The sequence below is a fragment of the Alosa sapidissima genome, chromosome 7, assembly GCF_018492685.1.
Source record: "Alosa sapidissima isolate fAloSap1 chromosome 7, fAloSap1.pri, whole genome shotgun sequence".
NCBI lineage: Eukaryota > Metazoa > Chordata > Actinopteri > Clupeiformes > Clupeidae > Alosa > Alosa sapidissima.
Genome location: NC_055963.1, coordinates 15,402,949 through 15,429,448, shown reverse-complemented (window position 1 = coordinate 15,429,448; position 26,500 = coordinate 15,402,949). Strand labels below are relative to the sequence as shown.

Sequence of the window (26,500 nt, the reverse complement as noted above, 5' to 3'; positions counted from 1 at the left end):
ATGTCAATGTAAACATATACACACATGTGCACAGACACACACACACACACACACACACGCAGGTACAGAAGAGCACACATAAACGCACACGCACACACACACACACACACAAACAAATACTAACCCTGAGGAAGGGTATGATGCTATCTCGGGCTATGGCCTGCAAAAGGCGTGGCGCTCCTGTAAGACTCTGAAGCCCCGCCCCACAGGTGGAGAAGAAGGAGCCAATCACAATCACCCATGGGGATGGCCAGGCTAATGTGCCAATGACAAGATTCCCATCGACACCTTCTCCAAACCTGTAACCAGAGAGAGGTAGCTAGTCCAAACAGTACCTAACATACAGTGACACATAAGGCAAATGACTGGGGCATAGCTATGGTCAACTAACTGTTAGCATACAGAAGTGGACAGAGTACACAGCTTCATTACTTGAGTAAAAGTACAGATACCCTTTGCTAAATTTTACTCAAGTAAAAGTACTACAGTCAGATGTCTACTTAAGTAAAAGTACTGAAGTACTTGTTTTTAAAAGTACTTGAGTATCAAGAGTACAAGAGTACATTTTCTAAATATGTACTTATGTATTTACATTACTACTGCCACAGTGCTTACATTTATGTACAGAATCGTCCTACATGGAGTTATGAAAAATGTTAATGTTAATACACGGAGAATGTAAAAGGAATTGAAAGTAAAATCAAGTCATTTGCATCTTTTTACCATGTTGCCAGGGATGGGCAGTATTTCTAATACATGTATTTAAAATACGTATTTCAAATACAAAATACTATTTTGTAATTGAAACACTTGAAGCGAAAACTATCATTAACTTGTTCAGAAAATTGAAATAGTCTGGCGAGGTGGGGCCAGAGGTTGGCACATTCCCGGGATGGACCTGCTGCGTCTTCATCCATTGTTTCGTCCATGGTTTCGTCTCTTATCTAAATCTGACCATGGAGTTGACTTTAGCGGAAAGCTAAAGGTAATCGCTGATAGGCCAATCAGTGGCGCCTGCACAATCCAATCACGTTTGAGAGGGAAACAACAAATTGAGGGTTTCCGAGATTTTTCTTTTTTTTTTAGAAGAAGTAACAGGTACTCACGGTTATGGATAGAAATGTAGTGGACTAAAGAGTACAATATTTGCCTCTCAAATACTTGAGTAAAGTCATGAGTACTCCCCAAAAATTATACTCGAGTAAAGTACAGATCCCTCAGAATTGTACTCAAGTACTGTACTCAAGTAAATGTACTCCGTTACTGTCCGGCTCTGTTAGCATATATTAGCACTATTGTCTGTAATGGACAAGCTTTTAGAAACTTGAGCTGTGTGAATGTTCTCATCAAATACAATTCAACTGTCATTAAATTCTGCAATCAACTCACTTGTCTCTGAGCACGACGCCCTCTACACAGGCTCCAAACAGAATCACACAGGAGATGTCTAACGCATGGGGTCAAGGACTGGCAACATGAGGCCACAGCCCATAGAACATGAACTTGGAGATCAATGCTTATTATACACAGCAGCATCCCAAATCTATGTGGTATATATCTGTAAGAAGCCTACTGAGCTCTGTTCTGTTGGTCCATACAAACAGCAGCATCCCAAATCTATGTGGTATATATCTGTAAGAAGCCTACTGAGCTCTGTTCTGTTGGTCCATACAAACAGCAGCATCCCAAATCTATGTGGTATATATCTGTAAGAAGCCTACCGAGCTCTGTTCTGTTGGTCCATACAAACAGCTGTGTCCCAAATCGATGTGATATCTGTAAGAAGCCTACTGAGCTCTATTCTGTTCTGTTCTGTTGGTCCATACAAACAGCTGTGTCCCAAATCGATGTGATATCTGTAAGAAGCCTACTGAGCTCTGTTCTGTTCTGTTGGCCCATACCATGTGGGCAGCCGTGGCTTACTGGTTAGCGCTTTGGACTTGTAACCGGAGGGTTGCCAGTTTGAACCCCGGCCAGTAGGAACGGCTGAAGTGCCCTTGAGCAAGGCACCTAACCTCACTGCTCCCCAAGCTCACTGCGCCGGGATTAGTGTGTGCTTCACCTCACTGTGTGTTCACTGTGTGCTGAGTGTGTTTCACTAATTCACGGATTGGGATAAATGCAGAGACCAAATTTCCCTCACGGGATCAAAAGAGTATATAATACTTATACTAATACAAACAGCTGTGTCTCAAATCTATGTAGTATATATCTGTAAGAAGCCTATACTGAGCTCTGTTCTGTTGGCTCATATAAACAGCTGTGTGAAGGATACAGATGAAAGAGGTGGTGGTGATGGCCAAGATGGTGCCGATGGGAATGGACTTCTGAGCATCCTTCAGGTCACCAGAGCGGTTGGAGCCGGCCATGATGCCTGTTGGAGACATTCACAGGTCGTGTCATGTAATGTCATTCATGGGTCTTATAAATGTAAAATCATTCACAGGTCTTATAAATTTAATATCATTATTGCACAACAGAAGAAAGAGAAAACTGTTTGTGAAAGAGGGAAATGTTATCATGTGTCATCAGAACAGATATAACAGAGAGAGACGGACAGACTAGCTAGATTTAGAGCTAGATTTCTCTAGATAGATAGAGAGAGAGATAAAGAAAGATAGAGAGAGAGATGGAGAGAGAAATAGGATTATACACCGAAGTGTTGTTAAATACTCTGTTATAATGGGTTGAGTGTGGTCAATACATTTCTCGATAACCCCCTGGCTGGGTGAAACAGATCCACTGACACTGACCTTGTAGCCAGTTGAAATCAATGCATCGTGACCAGACTACTGTATCAACACAATTAAGTGTTAAAAAAACAGATCCAGATTGGAACATACATTGTACACCATACATTGTGCTACATTTGCCAAATCCTCGTATTTCAGTATAAGCGTTTTGTCTGAATAACCTTTTCATAGTGACATAATAGAGTGGAGCGTAATCTCTTCACATTGTGCAAGGAAGGATAAGGATATGAAATATGTATCTCTTTGAATAGTTTTTTTCTTAATATGCTCTCTCCATCTCTGTATGCGTGTGTGTGTGTGTGTGTGTGTGTGTGTGTGTGTGTGTGTGTGTGTGTGAGTGTGTGTGTGTGTGTGTGTGTGTGTGTGTGTGTGAGTGTGTGAGTGTGTGTGTGTGTGTGTGTGTGTGTGTGTGTGTGTGTGTGTGTGTGAGACAGAGAGAGCGAAGCGAGAGACAGAAAGGCTGGGCCAGAGGCTGGGAGGTTGTGTAGTACGGTGTAATCCTGTGCTTTTTGCTGATGTGGTGCTGGCTTCACTTCACCTCACAGCTCTACACTTCTCTGTTGTCATCACTTCTGGCCACGGTGTTTGGGCCAGTCAGGGGAGGGGACAGACAACTCAAAGTGCAGCCCACAGTGGAGCAGCAACTTGTTCAAGACCACAAGATCCACATACATCCAAATCACTAGCTGTGCCTCTCTTTTGCTCTCTCTCTTTCTTTCTCTCTCTCTCTCCCTCTCTCACACACACACACATACACACGCACACGCACACGCACACGCACACGCACACGCACACGCACACACACACACACACAAACACACAAATATTATATTATTTATTGTATATTAGTGAAGAACTGCTTTGTAGTGTATTATTGTTAGTCACCATTGCAGTTATGGGGAAAAGTGCATAAGTGATACAGAATCTTGCTGTATAACTGACGTCTAGCACAGCAATGTGCATCTCACAGGAAGATAAATATAGCCAGTTACCGTGAAACGCTTCCTCTGGATCATTACTGCATTTTACTGGCTAATTCCGGCCAGTAAGATGCTGCTGTTTGTGTTGTTGGCTAAAGTAACGCATACTCCAACAGTAGATTTTGTAGAGTAGAGTTTGTTTAAAGAAAAACATCACACCATGTTACAACCACTACCACTACCATCATCATCACCATCATCATCATCATCATAATCCTGCTTCTCCTCATCCTCCTCATCGTCATCATAACCATCACCATCTTCATTATCATCATCATCATCGTTATAATAATTATCCTCATCGTTCCATAAGGAGTGCCTTGGTGTCTCTACTGACCTGTGACGGAGGGGAAGTAGATGCCGACCAGCAGGGTCCAGAAAGTGTTGATGTCGGCCTGCACAAAACGGTTGAGGTTGGTCAACGGAGAGTCAGGGTCGGTATAGGAAGGAAGGCCGCGCTTTTCAACGAGGTCACCCTTCTCCAGGTAAGTACCAAACAGGTTCTCTACAAAAGTGAACGTTACAAAGAGAAATGGAAAAAAAACATAGATGTGCCAGGAAGAGGAACAATGAGGAGAAGAGGTAAAGAGACGGAGAGAATTGTGTTATTATTGTTTATCATTTTATTTATTATGTAGTACATACAGTAGCAACACATAACTGCAATGATATGAGCATTATGAACTTAATAGGAACAGCCAATCAACATAATTGACATGATTCATGTCCTGCTTAGAGCACACTAGGAGGGGTGACTATACTCATGATTACACACACACTGCACCATTAATGCAGCCGTCGTTAGCACTTCCTCTTCAGCACAGTGGGCTTGACGTGTCATGCACAACAAAGTGTCAGTCTAGTTACTAGGTGGCTCCACGGAGAGTTGATCTATAACGTTATTCCTTAAGAATGCTGGATTAAGAACTCTGTGTGGTCACCTGCGAGGATTCCGCTGGTGACCCCTGGGATGCCCTGAATGATGGAGACGTTGTTGTTGGTGAAGTACTCGTCACAGGTTGCGTTCAGGAACTCCGAGTCACAGAACAGCTTCCAGAGCTTGGTGGTGACCGTGCCATTGGCCTGCTCGATGGTCTTGGCACACACATCAAAGCCCTTCGACAGCAGAGACCGGTTGCCCAGCATACACACTCTGTGAGAGAAGTCAAGAGAGAGAGAGAGAGCGAGAGAGAGAGAGAGAGAGAGAGAGAGAGAGAGAGTTGTGGAATGAGTCATTCTTTGAGTTCTGAGAGATAAATTAGCAACCACACAACAGCTTTTTGAGCAGCAGCTGTAGCAGTTGATGTGTTAGTGATAGCAACCCAATACCAAAACACCTACGGGAAGAAAGGAGGGTCAACAGAGGACTTGATGACGCCCGCGTAGACAGCGAGGATGGAGAAGATGACACAGGCCAGGAAGAGCAGAGCCAGCTTGTTGACGTATTTGACGCCGACGAACACCACCAGGGACATGAGTGAGAGGACGATGGTGCCGTACACGCGCATGTTGTTGAGCAGCGCCGCCTCCGCCTCGGGGCCCTCCAGACCCTCCATCTTAAAGATGGCCGCTGCTGGCACGATGTAGATCTGCAGAGGGTGGCGCGAGCACAGGCAGCATGTGTGAAAGAGAGAGAGAGAGAGAGAGAAAGAAGTGAGTGGGGAGAAGGAAAGAGAGAGTGGCAGAGATAGTGAGAGGTGTTGAAGAGAGAGAGAGAGAGTGAAGGGGAGGGGGGGGGGGGGGGGTGAGAAGAGACATGAAACAGAGGGTGGCAAGAGACAAACACGCCGTGTCATCCATTGGTTAAGCTGTGAATCAAGCAGTGTGATGAAACCAATATATCAGAGGTGTGTGTGTGTGCAACATGATAAAACCAGTATATCAGAGGTGTGTGTGTGTGCAGCATGATGAAACCAGTATATCAGAGGTGTGTGTGTGTGTGTGTGTGTGTGTGCAGCATGATGAAACCAGTATATCAGAGGTGTGTGTGTGTGCAGCCGACTGTGTCGTTTACCAGCAGGATCTCGATGCAGCCCAGGATGTACATGGCTCCGGCGAAGGTGGTGCCCAGGTAGAAACAGATCCCCACGGCACCCCCAAACTCAGGACCCAGCGACCGCGAGATCATGTAGTAGGAGCCTCCAGCTACACGCCAGACATGCACACAGGAGTTTAGCACTGGACATAATATCTCACCCAATTATAAGCTAACAGCATGATATGACCTAGCTGTTTTTCATTACAATTTTATTCAAAGTCTAATTCGGATTCAGTGTGGGACGCCATTTCAGGCACTAAAGGACTGAGACATTAAAATGATTGATACATTATTGGTAGATTTATTAAATATGTTGATACAAGCAGTATGTGCCTTTAATGATCAGTAGCTATACATGGCAATAGTGTTGTGATGAATGTACTGGGCCAGCATCGGTCCTGAGACACTAATGTAATGTGCTCAGTGGTGCTGTCCAGAGGAGCAGGTGGGTGTAGAGGAGAGGTGAAGGTTAGCACACACACCACACACACACACACACACACACACACACACACACACACACACACACACACACACCACACACACACACACACACACACACCACACACACACACACACACCACACACACACACACACACACACACACACCACACACACACACACACACACACACACACACCACACACACACACACCACACACACACACACACACACACACACACACACACACACAATCACACACACATCACACACCAGCTCCATACCAGTGAGAGTCGGCCTCAGAGGACCACAACACTACTAGCCTCATCTGGGAGATCTGAAGCTAACCGTCTGGAAAGGACGATGGCAATGCAGCCTGAGACTTTTCTCCCAGAGGGAGTACAGGAATAGGCATACACACACATACACACACACACAACTCACACACAACACAACACTTACCCGGCACGACTCCATTTGTGGCAATAGCACTCATTGAGATTGCTGTTAACATGGTCTGGAAGAAGAGAGATATCAGATGGTGAGTTACAGTAACATGAACACTTTGATAGCTTAGTTTTATCTGACTTTACAGAGAATAATAGCCTTCTCAGAGAACCATAGTCAAGTGAATACTAACTAAAGAGAACCATAGTCAAGTGAATCCTCACTAAAGAGAACCTAACTCTCTTAACAAACCTTTTCAGAGTGCTTTAATACTAGACCTGCATAATATGCTTGGTATCTGAGATCAAAGATGAAATGAAACTGGCCATACAAAATTGAATATGACATAAGGAACGCCCACTTGAGATAGCATCCCAAACAGTTTGGATAAAGGATGCCTGCATTAGGAAGCAATAGGATAGGATGCAAGGATCATATGGTATACATACAAGCATCTCTGGTAGTTAGCTTAGATAGCTTAGTAGATCTGGCAGTATGTTGCAAGGCAATTAGCACCTTTTATTCTGATATAGATGGTTATCAGCATTACCAACCATTAGTACTTTGGATTGCTCACAAAAACAACATTTTTAAACCCTGCTAACAAGAAACTGGAGAGTAGAAAAACAAATGCATGAAATCTGGCTTATTTGATTTTGAAAACAAACACACAACTTTATTAATGTGTAGGCATTCATTTTTGCATCCATCTCTGAAAGTAGGCTACAACCTCATACAATTATTTTTGCAATTTTGAGTGGATGAATTTCAAATGTACTCCAAAGCTTTGGCTGAGGTCAGCTTGTGGTCGAGGGAATTAAGTAAGATTTATAGCAGTGGGATGGATTTCTGATGAAACAGAATTAATGTGGAAGTGGCCCTCACAGAGCAGAGACAGGACCATAATGTATATAACAAAGGAATAGAGAGAGAGAATAAAAAAGAGAGGGAGAATAAACGGATGACGAGAGGATGAGAAAGAGGGAGAAAAAGAATGTGTGAGAGTCATTCCGTTGGCACATTGTTCAGAAGTTCTGAAAGGAAGAATAGAGAGGGGGGGGAAGAGAGAGGGAGAGAGTGGGAAAGAGAGAGAGAGAGAGAGATGGAAATCAAGCAGAGCGGCTTTGCAGTGACTGCTGTTGTGCATCCAGGGTGGTGAAATGCTGGCTGTGACGCATTGTATGTTGCAGTGTCACTGCTGCCTGCAGACAGCTCCATATGGGACAGCAATCCTCTTTATCCCCACAGGACATAACTATCACAACAACTATTAAATATTTCTTTTCAGTTTAACTCAGCCGTGCAGTCAGTGGGGAAGGTGGGAGAAGAGAGAGAGAGAGAGAGAGAGAGAGAGATAAAGAGAGAGAGAGAGATGGAGAGAAAAATGAGTGAAAAGAGTGTGGCAGAAGAGGAACAGCGTAATCTTCGGTGCTCCGAAGTCTGGCATATTAATGAAAAACACTCATTTCCTGACAAAGAGGATCTGTGTCTTGGCACGCACCAACGGCAGGGTGGAGAAAGAAGAGGGCCACAGAGCACTGCTGTAGAATAATACCGGATGGCATGGGACATGACAATATAGGTGGCATGGGACATGACAGTATAGGTGGCATGGGACATGACAGTATAGGTGGCATGGGACATGACAATATAGGTGGCATGGGACATGACAGTGGGTTAAAGTGTGTGAAATTGGGCATTTACTTATATGCCTCTCTTTCTCTCTCTCTCCTTCTCTCTCTCTCACTCTCTTTCTCTCTCTCTTTCTCTCTTGCTCTTTTTCTCTCTCTCTTTCTCTCTCTCTCTCTTTCTCCTTCTCCTTCTCTCTCTCTCTCACTCTCTTTCTCTCTCTCTCTCTCTCTCTCTGTTTCTTCATGTTTGTTCATGTCAAGGGACTGCCAGGGGAATGTAAATTAGCATCTTATGCAAACTCTGGTACGATGCATCAAATGTGCAATGCATCAAATAATAAAGCTGATCATCATCCTCATCTTCATCATAATCATCATCATCATCATAATCTTCATCATCATTGTCATCATCATCATCATCATCCGTAACAAACACATTTTAAAAATGCAGTTCATTCTGACCGTTGAGCAGCACATGAATACGATGATGAAGGTGCCCAGGACTCCTCCGATGCCCACCAGCCAGGTCATCCTGAGGAAGAGGATAACCCCCAGGATGTTCTGCATGCATGGGAAGTACACTCCCATCACTGTCCCCAGCTGGGGAGCCTGGAACACAACAACCAAAAACATGCGAGTGAGTGTTTAGGTGGGTTCCTCCATGCATGCGTCTGCATACACTATCGTTCAAAAGTTGGGGGTCACTTAGAAATGTCCTTGTTTTCATCATTAATGTTGTAAATGACTGTTGTAGAAAGAAATGGCTGATCTTTAATGCAATATACAGATGCCCATTATCATCAACCATTCATCCAATGTTGCAAAGGCACATTCTGTTTACTAATCTGATATCATTTTAAAAGGCTAACTGAGAAAACATTGGAGAACCATTTTGCAATTATGTAAGCAAAATCTTGTAATAATGGAGTGGAAACAATTTAAGAAAAATGTATAATGGAATGGAAATTTCTATGTGACCCCAAACTTTTGAATGGCAGTATGTGTGTATATACTGTATGTTTGTTTAGGTGGGTTCCTCCATGTGTGTCTGCATATGTGTACGTGTTTAGGTGGGTTCCTCCATTTGTGTCTGCATATGTGTATGTGTGTTTAGGTGGGTTCCTCCATGTGTGTCTGCATATGTGTATGTGTGTTTAGTTGGGTTCAGCCATGTGTGTGTGTCTGCATATGTTTGTGTGTGTGTGTTTATATACTGTGTGTGTGTGTGCGTGTGTGCTTGTGTGATTCAGAGTGTTGTTAGCTTCCCCCAGCTTAAGTTCACCTCCACTGCATTTTATTTTGCTGTTTGTCTTGTCAGTGCTATGCCATGTGTGAGCTCACAAGATACATTTATATTTGTATACTGTTAAACTGTTATTTATTTACAACCTGCCAAGAGTTAGAGTGAAGAACCTATTCTTAGAGAAAATTATTAGCTTTCACTTTGGCTGTTTTGGCGACACACACACACACACACACAAAAACATACATACACGCACACGCACGCACACACACACACACATACACTTTCTCTACTGCTTCGCTGCTCCGTACTGCAACAGACAGGCAGCATTCAGTGTCCGTATCTGCTGTGAAACAGCCCCAGGAATGATGAAGGGGGAATGACACTGCTGCAGCGGGGGCCAAGCGGACTTTTATTATTCCTTCATTAACCTCGACGAGTGACAGCAGGAGATAACTCTCTTTGTGCCTCTTCCTCTCATTACGGCTGAGAGGCTGATAGGTTGGCTGCTCCTCTGCCTTCCTTGGAAAGGCAATTGCATTAGGAGCTGAGGGGGAGTCGGACGACTTTGTGTTGGGAGAACAAAAAAAAAGCAGTAGAAAATGTTTGAGGCGTGCAATTTGTTACAGTAAGTGCACAAGCACAGTATACACAGCAGGCTATACAAAATATGTGCATGACACATACACACACTTATACACGCACACACACACGCGCACACGCACACGCACACGCACACGCACGTGCACGAGCACGCACACACACACACACACACACTAACAAGCACATATATTAGGGGCCAATAATTAAACTCTAAGGAGTTGTCGTGATTGAACATGTCTTCTTTTCTCTGTGGGCTTCTGTCCAATTAAAGTTAACTGGCTCAGAGCCACCACTGTCAAAAAAGGGAACATGTAGTAGAAGTATCCTCCCAAAATCTAAACCGCTCATTAAAACTCATAATGACCCCATGATAGTCTCCACCCTCATTAAACTCCATACAGTGCAGCTAATCCCCATGACAACCACAGACCATAATCTCTTTCATGAGTTCGGTTTCCAGCGTTCCGAATTGAAAAATGTTGAGGGGGGGAAAAAAATGAGATACTCTCTGTGGAGAACGTCGATGTGGAGTTTAAGAAAAGAGGGAGGAAAATCCTCTGCAGATCCATCTCTGCCACTGAAGCATGTGCCCTAATTTAAAAGCATGTGGGAGAAAAAAGAAAAGTGATGAGTCATGGTGTTGACCAGGGGCGATGGGACTCCATTTTACAGTCCCGCTCTCGGGACGGCCAGGCCAGGAAAGGTGGAGGTGGAACAACAACAACAACAACAACAACACAAGAGTTTTTAGTTTTATTTTTTATTTTTTATCTACTGACGTTTGTTATATGCTGACCTAAAACCACTGAACTAAAGCTACCTTTTAGGAGAGAGAAAGGGAGAGAGGGGGTGGGGGGCAGATAAAGAGGAGGCTGTGAAAGCTGCGCACATATCCAAATAATAACACCCAGTGGTGATGAGAGCAATAATGTGCCTCTGTTGAGCGGTACGTTTTAAGTGGCTCTAACTGCTATGCTGCACCGGGGGAGAGGAGATCTGAATGATGTCATCAATAACAAGCTGTCTCTGTCTACTGTCTAATCAGCCGCTCATGGCCAGGTGGATATAAACACACACACACACACACACACACACACACACACACAGACCTGCACACGCACACATACACACACACACACACACACACACACAGACGCACAAACATAGATGAACACATGCACAAAGACAGACACATACACAAACATACACATACACACACACACACACACACAAACACACACACACAGCATCTCATATACTGCACTGTCAGTGACATGACATGAGAGAATGTAGCAGCATTCTGCCTGTTTCATGCTGTCATGTTCCATGATGTAACCTTCTGCTCTGAGCGGTAACGTGTAGATGTGTATTACAAGGAGTTGTATCATCTGATCTTGGACGAGGTATATGTTATCCGCACTCCTTGGGAATTGACTCCTGCGACCTTGAGACTGATGGTGTCCTGCTTGCGCATTTGTGGCCTGTCATGTTTCTGTCATGCGCTGTCATGTTTAGTCATGTCCCATGCTGCGCCGTGTGGAGTTTGCTAGCGTTAGCTGTGAGCTAATCTTGTCTGTCGGGCTCACTGATATCCTATAGCATGTATTCTTGCATGGTTGCATGTGTGGATGTCTTCTCTGTACCATATAAGGCTGTACTTTTAACCAAATTCAGCCAAATTCTCCCCATATTCATTCCTTTAGCTGTCCATCAGGTGTAGGTGTGTGTGTGTGTGTGTGTGTGTGTGTGTGTGTGTGTGTGTGTGTGTGTGTGTGTGTGTGTGTGTGCTCACAAACTGTGCTTCTGCATAGTCCCAGCTCTATAAATGTGACTCACACATTGTCCTCCTGTGAATATGCTGCTTCAGCACAAGTGGCAAATATCAAGAACATTTTGCTAAAAAATGCAGGAATCTACCTTTAATGGCCGTAGATTTTTGGGACATCGACCTTTAAAGACTGGTTAACAGACTGCCTCTCAAATCCTAGTTGAGATTGCGAGTGGGCCTGGAAAGGCTTCATTGACTTACGACTTCCAGGGGCATAACCAGCAGTGAAATTAATTTGAAATTGGTGCATTAACCTCCTACCAAAACACTTCAGAAGTGCACAAAATATCTTTCTTGTAAACAAATGTTTAAAATGCAGTTGTTTACTCAATTACAAAGAAAAATTCAAGTCCATAACAGTTTAACCCTGTCACTATCAGCGTAGCCACTGGTTGTGTTGAAAGCACTGGGCGGTTGTAGCATAGTGGCTAAGGAGCTGGGCCAGCAGAGTTATGGGTTCAATTCCTGGCTGTCTGTGTTGTGCCCTTGAGTAAGGCACTTAGCCCCCAGTTGCTTTGAGGAGACTGGCCCTTGTTGTAATAATTGATATCTGTAAGTTGCTTTGCATAAAAGTGTCAACCAAATTAATAAAATTAGTATCTGTCACCACATAAAGCCCGCCCCATGTTGGATAAGTGGTGTGTGGTACCTGGTGGTACCTGGCCAATGTGATGATGTTGTCCTTTACTGCACTCTGCCTGGGCTGTGTGGTTTTATGCTGCATTACAGTCCACTGTTCATCCCCAACATTATTGCTTTGATGTATTGTACTGCTGTGTACCTATTTGGGATGTGTTGTGTTGCGTTGATTTGTGTTGAGTTGTGTTGCGATTGTGTTGTGATCGTGTTGTGCTGTGCTGTGCTGGGCTGTGCTATGTTTTGCTGTGATTGCATTGTGATTGCATTGTGTTGTGCTGTGCTGTGTTGTGATAACATTGTGATTGTGTTGTGATTACGTTGTGCTGTGCTGTGATTGCGTTATGATGATTGTGTTATAATTATGTTGTGATTGCATTGTAATTGTGTTGTGATTACGTTGTGCTGTGCTGTGATTGCATTATGATGATTGTGTTATAATTATGTTGTGATTGCATTGTCATTGTGTTGTTTTAATGCGTTATTTTATTGCGTCGTAATTATGTTGTGATTGCATTGTCATTGTGTTGTTTTATGCGTTATTTTATTGCGTCGTAATTATGTTGTGATTATGTTGCGCTGTGCTGTGATTGAGTTATGATTGTGTTGTGATTGCACTGTGATTACTTGTGTGCAACATTGTGTGGCTGTACCTGACTGGCTGGTTTCTTGCGGGGCTCCTCGTTGTTCTCGGCCTCCTCATGCTCCTTGCTGCCCTGGGTCAGGTTGGAGTAGTTGGCCAGGCTGCTGAGCAGAGAGGACACCATGGGCACGGTGTCCATCTCCTCCTGTAGAGGGACACACGCACATTGCGTTAGGTCACTGTAGCATAACAACATCTACAGGAAATTACATCACGTGGTCAGACATAATGCCTCACATACTGTGAGTGAATTTACTATCTATGCTGTTGTGTTTTCAGATTTGCAGGGGTTATCTGTATTGTTTGTGTGCCTGTGTGTGTGTGTGTGTGTGTGTGTATGTGTGGGTGTGTGTGTGGGTGTGTGTGTGTGTGTGTGTGGGTGTGTAGCGCACCTCAAACAGGGCCATGTTTTTGCCATCATACTGCTGGCTCTTCTCCACGTCACTGCTGCCGGTGCTGTTGATGAACGGACTACTCTCTTTGGGGTTTCCATCACCTGCGCACACACATGGACACACACACACACACACACACACACAAACACACACACACACACACACACACACACACACACACAGGGTAGAAAAAGAGAAAAAAGCTTCAGTTTAATTATTCTGACATGCCACAAGGCAGAAGGATTGTGTGCGCCCTCCCCTAGATGGATCTTCAATGGGCACGCATTGCCCTGTATGCACATATTGTACCAGCGATCGCTGCGGAGGTGTGTGTGTCGCAGTGTGAGTGTGTGCATAAGCTTCCCCCCTCGCTCCGGGCCTGCCTTGGGGCTTTGTTTAGCTGTGCAGACTCTCACACTGGAGGATCACACACACGCACTAAATTTAGCTCATCCTTCAAGCGGTACTAACACAGAGAGGCTCAGAATTACCCTTCCCTACCCCCTTTGCACTCCCTCTCTCTCTCTCTCTCTCTCTCTCTCTCCTTCCCCCCTTCTCTGTTCCCTCTGTTTTTTTCCCTCGTTCTCAAATAGGAGGATGAATACTAAAGAGGTACTGCACTGCATCAACCACAAGCTCAGACACTCATTGATGATCTGCAAAGAGTGTTTACGTGAGTGTGTGTGTGTGTGTGTGTGTGTGTGTGTGTGTGTATGTGCGTGTGCGTGTGTTTGGGGGATGGATGTGCTGGTGTATGTCTGAGGAGGTGTTGGTGTTGGTGAATGTACAGGTAGGTTGTACCCATTTTATATTAAAGAAACAGCAGCAGAAAAGATGGAGCTCACATGCATTTTGACAAATGAGCATCAAGTCTCTTTCATCACTGAGCTGTTTGAACTGATGGACCGCAGCAGTGATTGGCTGTCTCCGTCTCCGTCTCCCTCTCTCCCTCTCTCTCTCCCTCTCTCTCTCTCTCTCTCCCTCTCTCTCTCCCTCTCTCTCTCCCTCTCTCTCAGAGCTCAGTGCACTCACGTCACAAAAGCGCAAGTCATCAAGACTGTCATTTACAGCGCATATGACAGTCTGTCAGAGAGGCTTCTCCTTAGCACTCATCTGCCTCAGTGCCCATGGATGTACCTCTATGCTGTTCGCACTAGAGAACAAGCATGGCAGAATAATTCATAGCCTTCGCATTATAGACATATAACACAGCATGGAGGAAACATCTCAGAGCAGATCTCAGATCAGCCTGTGCAGCCCCTTGCCTGAGCTGTGTCCCCCCCCCCCTCTCTCTGTCTCTCTCTCCCTCTCTATCTTTCTCTCCCCTCTCTCTCTCGCTCTCTCTCTCCTCTCTCTCTCTCTCTCTGCATGCACGTTGTATGAGCATGTGAGCGGCACTGGTTTGCCCCCCGGTAACCTTGAGCGGCAGGTCTACCAGAGTCAGCAGCCCAGCATCTGGTCAGAGGGGACGCTCGCAGCGCTCTCTCGCTCGTCTCGTCTCGGCTCGTCCACCCTCGCGGCCGGGCACCCCGTAATGGCAGCCATTACTCAGGATTACTGTACAGTAAACCGTGCCTGAGCACCGCGGGCCAATGAGCCGTGGTGCACGGGGGGGAACTCGATGACGTCACCGCCTCACCTATTTACCTTCAGCCATGATGCAGGGGGTTTGGAGGGGCAGTACAGGTCAGTGGAGGTTGACCTCTGGGACAGGATTCGAGTATGAATATGCACTAATGCATTCATATGAATATAAATATTGTGACCCCTGCCGTCAGGGTCACCGGAGGAGTCCTAGGCTTTCTTCCTCTTCTCCTCCTCTCTTCTTCACTCTTTCTTTTTTCCTTTCTTTCTCTACCCTTCAGAGTGTCTTTAACTTGTTCTGTCTTTTCATTCTCATGTGCTCTGTCTGTGCACTGCTCATTTGCACTCTCACTCCTGCTCACTGGCGCTCTTGCGTAATCACTGTCCCCCCACATGCACTCACATCTTTCTCTCAGCACACACACGCACGCACGCACGCACGCACGCACGCACGCACGCACGCACGCACTATGAGGGCAGTTTACTGTGTGTGTGTCTGTGTGTCTGTGTGTGTGTGTGGGGGGGGGGGGGGGGTATTTATATGCCTGTCTGTGTTCACATGCACAAGTGTGTGTGTGCATTGTGTAATTAAGACTAGGGTGTACTTGGATGATAACTGCTTTTGGAGTGTGTCCTCTGAGTCCTTGAGAGCAGAGCCCATTTTGATTAATGTTCCTCCAAGGAGGAGGCCCACGCTCGCCACGCATCCCCTTCCCTCTCTTCCCACTCACAATGGTCTCTCTGAGGGTCCCAAATCTTCACTGCTCTCCATAGTCTCTACTCTGTTGTCAGCGTTGCATCAGCTTTTCTCTTCTGGTGTGAGTGCTTTCTACTGGGCACTAAGGTTTCTGCTGTTACTGTACACCCCTCACTGCTCTAGTTAAGGCTTATTGAGGCATTTCCATTATCAAGACGCCACTAAACACACAAGAATATATAATCTTGGACACTGCAGCCTGATATATGTCACTTTTTCCAGGACACAAAATGGGAAGCAAATGGTTTGACTTTCAAGTAGAAAGTTTGCAAGTCTGATGAAGAGCGTGTAGCTCGAAAACGTTCACTTGGTGAAATAAAAGATAAAGCAAAACGGGAGCAAGTGTGCGGACATTCAATTTTATTTTTTTGATTGACTTTCAAGTAGAGGAATCAATTCATTGTCAATTCACCATCAACAGAACTACTGTAGCCAAGATCATATGTTATGTAATAATTATTGTAATTAATGTTATGTAACAATAATTAATGTAATTGAACTACATTCAAGTCCAATGTTTTATTAAACACACTATGTGAGCTGTTCAATGAGATTCTTTCTGGACTGTTGGTGTAACTGTATGTGTGGTACTGTAGTATTGCCACCCATATCTGTAATCACATTTATGATTAATTGTGCACATCTGGACATGTGGAGTGAGTTAATAGAAACAGCAGATAATGAATGACCGTTTCAGATGACAAGCTTCCCTGATTGATGTGATGGCAAACAGTCAGATCCTGGGATTGAACAATGAGATCCGACTAAATCCCTCTCACACAGGCATATAAACACACACACACATACACCACACACATACATGCATACACACGCACACATAAACAAAAATGTGAAATGTGTGTGAGATATTATGATGTTTTAACCATGTGGAAAGTTTGAATGGCAAGACGGCAGCTCAGCAGATGAGTGTGTAAAATTGGGGGGGGGGGGGTGTAACCCCATTAACAAAACCAGCCAAAGCACCACCCCTCTCCAATAATCATATCATCATGATGAATGAAACTGTTATAGAATATGATAAAGTGGCGTATTAGACCCCTGCAATGTTCAACTCAAAGTTTCACCCCAAGAGTGTGTGCAAATTTAAGGAATCAGTATGTGTTTGTTTTTGTGCTTGTCACTGCGTGTGTGTGTCACTGCCCTTAGCAGCGCTCTTGTGCTAAACTCTCTCTCTCTGTCCTCATCTCTCTCTCCCTCCCTCCCTCCCTCTCTCTCTCCCTCTCTCTCCCTCTCCCTCTCTCTACATCCCTCTCTCTCCCTCTCCATCTCTCTACATCCCTCTCTCTCTCCCTCCCTCTGTCCCTCGCCGTCTGCATCAGTTCTAATTTACATTTCCAATCTGTTCTACCTGTCTATCTGTCTCCTCTGTAACGACACAGAGCAGATGATTTATTCAGCCACACTGTAAATAAATAAAAATGTTGCATCGCATCGGGACAGCGCTCTCTGGGGGGACGGCGCGGGCGAAAACAGGTGACACGACCTGACGCAGCCTTGACTGGAGCATCTTTGCTAGAAGTTTCTGTCAAGCGCACAACACGCTTCCATTGGAATTGCTTATTTTCCAAAGGCGAGTCCCCTTGTGTCCTTCTGCATCACGCAATCTCACAAACAAGCCAGCACTTTCTCTCTCTCTCTCTCTCTCTCTCTCTCTCTCTCTCTCTCTCTCTCTCCATCTCTCTCTCTCTCTCTTGCTCTCTCTTACACACACACACACACACACACAAACACAGTACACACCCATGTGCGCACGCACACACACACACACACACACACACACACACACACACACACACACACACACATTCACACACACAAACACACACACATACAGCACACACCCGTGCACACACACACACACACACACACAACACACACACACGCACACAAGCACATACACACACACACACACATTCACACACACAAACACACACACATACAGCACACACCCGTGCACACACACACACACACACACACACACACACACACACACACACACACACACACACACACACACACACGCATGCACACACAACTCTACATCTGTTCCACAGACCATAAAGTGCACAACCAGGTGACATAAAGCACCACCTGTTCAGCAGAAAGCAATGTTTAAAAGGGTGTAAAGAGTCCCATTGCCCAGTGAAACCCAATGAAATGTGAAAAAGCCTCCCCTAACTACAATCCAATTTACATGCAAAATCCAACCACTGCTTCTCCCTTAGTCATCTCAGAACATTCCAATCACAGACCCCACACTTCAGCTCCCCCAGGACCAAGTCAACTGACAAATGGCAAAGACAGGCCGGGACCTTTCCAGCACTTTCTCCCACCTCACATACACAAGTTTCTAAGGCCTCTGAGCTGTGACGGCCATTGATTCCTTTTCCACATTGGAATGCAAGCAAATGCAAGTAGATTCCACTGCTCATACCCCGGGAGCTCTTAATCCGCTAAACCTCGCCGTATTTCGCCAAAGACCAGCTTCTTTTTGCCTCCAAATTGGATTAGAAAACATTTCAATTTGGTGCAGTTTTTGTGCAAGAGATTGCTTCCAGAGATTGGGACAGAGTGGTGTGGAGCGAAGTGGAGTGGGGTGGCGGCAGCCGCAGCAGGTTACAGAGTCTGGCTCTGACTCGCTCGCTCACCCGTCGCTGAACCCTGATGCGAAGACGGCTCGGAGGTCGAGGGCCGGAGGTCCCAGTGACGCGGATCACAGCCCTCCTGGTCAGGCTCGTCGGGCAGGATATGCCCCTGAAGTGGCCGCTGAGCCGGAAATCACTTCCACACACTCTGAGAGAAATCAGTGAGTGCTTGAGTGCTGCTCTGCATACAACAGTAGACTCTAAACTGAATCAGAACCTGTCTTTTTGAATAATGCTTCGGCACTGAGGTTTTCCATAGACCTCTAAAAACACTGTATATCTAGGCTGCATCCGAATATCCATACTAGCCTACTATATAATAGGCAAGAAGCAATACGTCACAATCGTAGGGCGTCCCAATACTCAGTAGGCATCCACAAATAGGCCAAAAGTACCTAGGTGGCCTACTACCTCCACAGTGTCCGATGCTTGCTCACTACGCTATCCCACAATTCAGCTGGAGCATCTAGTACATCTAGTTCTGTTGTTCTCATTGAGAATGATTCTGTGTTCTGTGGAACTGTCAGTGTGTAGAGCTGAGGAAGACTTCTTAGGAAGCCCAGAACATGAATTGACATTCATACTTCAGTGCATGGTCATGGGTTTAGCATAACACTACTACATTCATCCATGTGGAAGTCAAACGAACCATAACGATATATTAAATGTAATTAGTTATTGCCGCACCAACAACTTCAAAAGGGTTATTCATTTGGAGACCTTTCTGCGGAGGTGTTTCTACACATGTGGAAGAGTGCAGTGGAAGGTAATTACCATTTTGAGTCGGGGCCTGTGATTGTGTGTGTAATTACAGATGAGAGAGCCGCTCACAGTGGGGGGGTGCTGAGGGAAAGAACCGCACTGCCTTTGCCAACGCTGCTGATGCTGCTGAACTCTCATTGTTCCCCAAAGACACACACACACACACACACACACACACACACACACAACCCCCCGGGGCTGTCCGACGGCTAGTGGGCACACGCACACAAGTGTGTCTAAAATAAGGCTTTGTAGTAAGAGAGAGTGCACAAAAAAATGCATTAAAAAAAGTTCACCAAAAAGAGACAGCGGTGATGGTGTTTGGAGGCGGGGGGAGGGGTGGGGGGTGCACACGGAGTTCACTGGTCATAAAGAGGGTAGGTAAGGGATAGGCTGCAGGCTCAGTTAGATTAGGGGGCATCAAGGGTTTGTATCTTAACAGAAGACCATTTCACTCTGGTTTTATTATATTTTCTGACTGTGCTTTTTGCCCTGGCCAATGACCCCTGCTGTCCCGAGGCTCACAGTAATCCAGTGCTTTTAAATCTGTTCTTAAAACCATTTTTAGCTTTGTGGCTTAAATATAATCTCGTCCCCCACCCCTTTTTTTTATGCATTTTATGATTTTGTGTGCATTTATTTATTTGATTGTCAGTGTTTTTGTGAACCATGCTCCTCTGCCTGCCTCTCTCTCTCTCTCTCTCTCTCCCCTACATCTTCTTTGAGAGCTCTGTGCTGTGAGAGCTCTGTTGATTAGGTGTTTGGGTAGAGATTGGAGGGTCTGAGACCCACCCTGAGAGTCAAGGTGCCTGGTTTACAGAAACACCAACACCAGTGCTGATGAGCTCTCACACAATGAAGAGTGGCTCATACCTTAGGACTACACCCAGATATATATAGAAGCATAATGGCAGCACATGTACTCTTATCTGTGGAACGACCTTCAAAAAATATGTGATGCGATCCAGGAAAACCCTTCACATGGTGCACTCAAAAATTCTTGATTTTTGCTCCGTTTTAACCCTCTGGTGAAATTTCACGAACATCTTCACAAAATCCTGGATACCATCCTCCCAAAATCTTGGATGTTGCTAGGATGGTATCAGAAACATAAGTTGGTAAAATTGCACCATGTGAAGGGTTTTCCCAGATTGCATCACATATGTAGAATGTTGAGGTAATCCCAGAACATACATCAGATGTGATTCAGGTTGCCAAGACAGGAGACATACCCAGAAGAACTCATTCCTCAGATTTTTAAGTTGAAACGAATGAGCAGGTTACGGGAAGCAATATCTATCTCTTTCTCTCTCCATTTCTCTCTCTCTCTCTTTTTCTCTATTGATTTATTTATGTGGCTACCTCTCATCCATTATGTTTAATCCAAATCAAATTATACATTTGTTAACATTTTCATCATGTAAACCGTTACACAGCAAAACAGTCATGAGAAGGTATCTCTAACTAGCACTCAGTATCATGTACATGTACACCCACGCAAGTGTACTCCTGAGGAAAGGCAGTGGTCTGTGTGAGTCATGTCCATCTAATGGCTACTCTGACATCTCTGGTCTCCGCTCTCTGCTTATTCCGCCGCTTCGCTGTCACAACAATATCCCTCATCGATTTTCGCCTTTCATTACAACCGCCTCCAATTTCCGTTTGGCATTAAAAGAAGGCTGTAACTAACTCCCCTGGAGTGTTTGTGAAACAGAATCTGTTGGGGAGAAGATTTTGTTTTATATCATGGTGACGGAGCTGACTAAACACTGTAAATTCTCTTTTTAATCTCCCTCGGTGTGTGACCTTCAAACTCTTAATTTCTTCAGACATCTTCTGGCAACCTATGCTTTCAGCTCTGAGAGAACACACGATTTACAACCTGGTTGCACTGCGCCACCATAAAATGAGCAGAATTTATGAACGCAATACATTCTTGATTTGTATATTCACCGATGATAATAGTGGCCCATTAAATGGTCAAACATTGTTCAGAATTACTTGTTGTTTTGGTGTGTTTATGTACAGTGTGTATGTGTGTTACATACACCCTGTGTATGTTGTATAACTGCAATATTTCTTTGACTTTGTTGTCGGGCATGTGTGTGTGTGTGTGTGTGTGTGTGTTTGTGTGTGTGTGTGTGTGTGGGTATCAGATGTTTGTGTTGGCGTCCACCCTGATTGCCAGTGGACGCTGTTCTGGTTCTGTCTAAGCTGTTATCCTCATGCAGCATGACCCACTGAGTCCTGCCCAGCCTCCCCTCCGGCGCTGGCTGTGTCGTCTCCTCATGGGGGCAGTGCCCAGGGTCCAGCTTATGAGTGACCGACACAGTCAAAACCTGCCAATGCAATGTGTGTGTGTGTGTGTGTGTATGTGTGTGTGTGTGTCTGTGTCTGTGTGTGTGTGTGTGTGTGTGTGTGTGTGTGTGTGTGTGTCTGTGTATATGTGTGTGTGTGTGTGTGTGTGTGTGTGTGTGTGTGTGTGTGTGTGTGTGTGTGTGTGTGTGTCTGTGTATGCAGGCGGGAGCATCTGTGGCCCTCTGCTATGTCTGTCGGCCTGTGATGTCGTGATTAATTGATTTTGACGGTGTGATCAGATGAAAAGCGGTTGAGTCAGAGGGGTACCACTTTCTCTTGCGGAATACAAAGAAGCCTTGAATACAAAGAAGCTGGCAAAGTTCATTTAAATAACGGCTTGGCATACTTTGTGTTCATTGTAAAATCTTTTAAGGGCTCTCCAGAATTTTGAAATGAGAAACACGTTCAAGGTTAAATGTAGCTTTGTGCAAAAAGGAAGTAGCCAGAGGGGTCTGGAGAAGATTTTTAATTGGTGGCCATTTGCCTAAAGCCTACACCTTTAAAAAGCGTTGGATGCACACTATGAGAAGCTAACCCCATTTCAATAAATTCTCAAGATTAATGTTACAAGTATCTCACCTATGCTCCAATACAATTTGTCTATTTTGAAATATCAAAATATTGCCTTACATTGCATATTAAAAGCCCATTTTCATTTCAGTTTAATATACCGGTAACATAAAACATATTCAACTGTGTGCATGCTGTTCAACTATTGCTTTGAAGATCAGAAATGTTTCTAAAATTCCAAGTTAAAGCTGTTCCCCAGTGCTGCAACAGCATACCTGTCCACCTGCTAATGGGGGTTCCCTTTGGAACACTCTACAATTCTGCACTCACCAGTTTGCCTCAGCTTGTGTGGCTGCATCTCTAAATCACCTAGTCATGATAGTCTGCCCCACAAAGCATAAAGCAGTCAGCATAAATCCACTTCTGGGGTTTAGCCCCACAATTTATAGATCAACAAAAAAAGCTGTGATAAAACAGTAATGTGATTCAAAGCTGATTTAAGCTACAAGAACAAGCAACTAATCAGATCAGCATCACTCAGTACACAATGTCAAGTGTGCTGGTTTACACTTGTGTGTTTACAATTTATACCTCACTGCAGGTATACCCCAAATATATCATCCTGACAAGGTCACTTTAAGAACACATGCAGGATTCCCCAGGGGTCTTCTGATGTATTGATATTATACATTAAAATGTGCCATTGCATTCTGGCTGCCTGTCTAACCTGCTGACACCTGAACAGGTGGCTAAGTGGCAAAGGTGGTACATTAACGATTTTATGTTGAAAGCACCTCAAACAGGGTGGACCAAAACCACTGCAGCTTGGACAAGATGGCAGCAGGCGACTCCAACCTCCTCCGCCACCACCACAGACACAAAGGGGATCCCTGCGATTGTGTGTGTGTGTGTGTGTGTGTGTGTGTGTGTGTGTGTGTGTGTGTATGTGTGTGTGTGTGTGTATGTGTGTGCGACTGCAAGCCACTGTGGGACGCTGCACTGTCGCCCTTCCCACTGCTACGCCATCCGGCTCCACATTAGTCTGATGGCCACTATTTCAGATCACTTTCCATCTCATGCACGCACCCCCTCCAGAGGGCAAACCCTGGGGGACTGCTGACGGCACAGTACTTATGCATGCCTGGGCTCTAGGTGGCCGAGCAGGTGTAAAAATGACCCAAGGACAATGTCACCCTGATTAACGATGAGAGAGGAGACTTAATCAGATTCATAAATACATACACTGTCCAGTAAAGAACTGTATATGTGTCATGTGCTGTGCCAGAAAGTGCAAGTGACTGATGGTGTTTGTGTGTGTGTGTGTGTGTGTGTGTGTGTGTGTGTGTGTGTGTGTGTGTGTGTGTCTGTTTGTAAGAGTAGGAGTGTGTGCAGCTTGTTGTATAGTCCTGTGAACAACACATAGTCCTTTTTATGGGTCATACATCATGAGGAATCTATGAATCTGACACATATCTACTTAGTCCATGGCCAATATACAGTAGGCTAAGCTATTATTTGCACTGTCATCCTTATACAATACAAAGATAAACAGATGATTCAATCTGACACTAAAATGAAATCATCACAAAATATTGTGTATTAGAGGGCATTATGTAGCGAAATAGTGATGATTATGAACACTACATTTGAAATAGTGAAAATTATTAACGCTACATTTGAAATAGTGAAGATTATGAACGCTACATTTGAAATAGTGAAGATTATGAACACAGCATTTGAGTCGAACATGAGTAGTACCATGGCCATCACATCATGGCTATAACAGAACGCATACAATTCCACGGATGGCAGTCTCTGCATCTGGAGCTTGCAAAAGTCAGTTTGAGATTCGCAAGCTCGTCTAGGTCTAAGGTCTAGGTGCTAGGTCTAAGGAGAGCTCTGAACATGGTTACTTTAAGACAGCCAGAGCACAGGTAATCATAAAATCACCAGGGACAAGAGCTATCTTGATTACATGCTGAGAACAATCTAGACAGAATTGCCAGAGTAACTTGTTTTCAGGTCACAGTGGGACCATCATCCAGAAACTGCACTAGAGATTTGAAGGTTTCTGTGAGGGCCTGCATGGTAATTGGCCTCAGGTCATGCAGTGGAGTCGGGGGGATTGGCAGTAATTCTTTCGGGAAGTTTGGGGGAATGAAAAATTTTTAAGGGCTGCTCTGCTGCAGTGCTGCAGAAGAATCAGTTTCACACATCAGACACAAGACGAGTTTTACACACACACACACACACACACACACACACACATTGTGCAAAATGTTTCTGTGAGCTAGTGTGCGACTGGGTAGTTATTATTCAGTCATTCTCTTCAGAGGTTTCTCAGTCAGCCTTGACACATAACAAATCAGACACAAACAGAAGGCAAAAATCAGGTGAACAACAAGCTTTGCGAGATGTCGGGAATAATGAGAACGCTGATAATCTGTGAACATTTGAGTATGAGAGCTATCTATATTTCCACTGCCATTGTAGATGTAGTCGAGGACACACTAAACATAACATGATTTGACACAAACAAAAAAATAAAAAGCAATAGGCTAACAGAAAATTATATGAAGATGTAATCTTATAATCTTGTTATCCTGGTTTGAAAAAGATTCACCACTAACTGTCAAATTCTGTAAACTTTTGGTGACGATCAATGGTGACATTTCTAACCAAAGAAACGTTAAAACGTGTGATGTGTTCGCACATTGTGCATGTCTGGCTGTGGCAGTAAAAACAACATCCAGAATGATCATAGAATGAAAGCGGATCCACTGCCCACTAATGATAGAAATTCACAGCTTGCCTCCCGTTCCTTTGATAGCCTGCCAGAGCAAGGGGCCACATCTGGAAGCGGGAAATCTTTGATGTAAGCATCTTTCATACGGGCTAAGAATCTTTGATGTCTGCTGGCCGCGTAAGGCTTCCAGGGCCCCTGTCCAATCAGAATGATGAGTGAGCCGCCGACAGCACCTGCCTGTGCTCTAAATAAGAAATCATTTTCGAATCAACATTGCACCGCAATACAACACCGAAGCATGCGAATGAGCGAGCAGTGCAATTATCTCCTCAAATCATCGTCATCAAAATGACAACACACACCACACGCACATTGGCTGAACATATGGGATACATTTCTTCTGCCAATCCTTCCCCCTCTGTGAATATGACTGATTCCCCCTCCGCTCCGATCACAAATCTCTGGCGTAGAGACATTTTACAAACGTTCCCCCTGGGATTCGTGTGATCCGGATTTTTCCATAGAATGTTAAATATGATTAATGTTTAACGCAATCAGCTTTAGAAACAGTCACACAGACACAGTGGCAATAAGCACCTTCCCAACCAGTTGCCAAGGTCAAAGGTGAGAAGCTTAACACACAATGACAAATTGACTGACAGACTACACACACACACACACACACACACACAATACTGCACATGAATGCACACACTCTGATTGCAGAATAACAGTGACTGGTCAGACTGCGTCCCCGCCACAGGGTGATTATGACATGGAGGGCTTTTTATGTGCATCTGCAGTGGGCTTCACAGGTGCAGGGTGCAGCGCTGGAGATAAGGGCTCGTGCTAATCTCCACCGTCCTGACACCAGGCTAAAACCGGCACCGTAAAAGGCCAGCGCCGGACGGCGCAACAGAGCAGCACTTGGCTAGCGAGGTGAATGGCCCATTCATGGAACGGCGGCATTAAAGTCGAATTATGTGGAGTTAATTGAGCAGGCACTAAGGAGCATATAAGTGTGTGTGTGTGTGTGTGTGTGTGTGTGTGTGTGTGTGTGTGTGTGTGTGTGTGTGTGTGTGTGTGACAGACAGAGAGGGAGGGAGGGACAGGGCGATATTTAAAACCCCAGTTTGGGATTCGCTGATTCATTTCTGGGCCCGGTCCTGCTCTGAAGTTCACGCCTCAGATGTCCCGAGGACCACCTGTCATCTGCCATAAACATTAAACACAACGCCCCCCGCATAATCACAGGCCAAATGCTCACATCTCTGATACATTGAAACCCACCAGCTCCTGGAAAAATCAGCTCAATTTAAAATCAGCAAACTGACGTGAGCAATGATAATAGGCTAATAGCTGGGATGAGCTACGGACCGCTCTGTGGCTGGGTGAAGCCTGGTGAGGGGGTGGTGTTTGGGGTCTGTGTGCGTGTGCATGTGTGTGAGTGTGTGTGAGTGTGTGTGTGTGTGTGTGT

General features: G+C 44.9%; 1 protein-coding gene across 2 annotated transcripts in view; it reads right to left on the bottom strand.

Moving 5' to 3' along the window:
- Positions 1-26,500, bottom strand: part of slc12a5b (solute carrier family 12 member 5b) — a 79,878-nt gene that overhangs the window by 13,112 nt on the left and 40,266 nt on the right. For both annotated transcript variants that reach the window (XM_042098297.1, XM_042098298.1), the window contains exons 2-12: positions 13,638-13,741; positions 13,256-13,390; positions 8,755-8,901; positions 6,677-6,731; positions 5,748-5,878; positions 5,075-5,322; positions 4,675-4,886; positions 4,071-4,238; positions 2,276-2,374; positions 1,390-1,447; positions 125-299 (exon numbers count right to left, since the gene is read on the bottom strand). In XM_042098297.1, the coding sequence (XP_041954231.1) occupies positions 125-299; positions 1,390-1,447; positions 2,276-2,374; positions 4,071-4,238; positions 4,675-4,886; positions 5,075-5,322; positions 5,748-5,878; positions 6,677-6,731; positions 8,755-8,901; positions 13,256-13,390; positions 13,638-13,741 (1,532 nt within the window). The remainder of the gene's footprint in view (positions 1-124; positions 300-1,389; positions 1,448-2,275; positions 2,375-4,070; positions 4,239-4,674; positions 4,887-5,074; positions 5,323-5,747; positions 5,879-6,676; positions 6,732-8,754; positions 8,902-13,255; positions 13,391-13,637; positions 13,742-26,500) is intronic.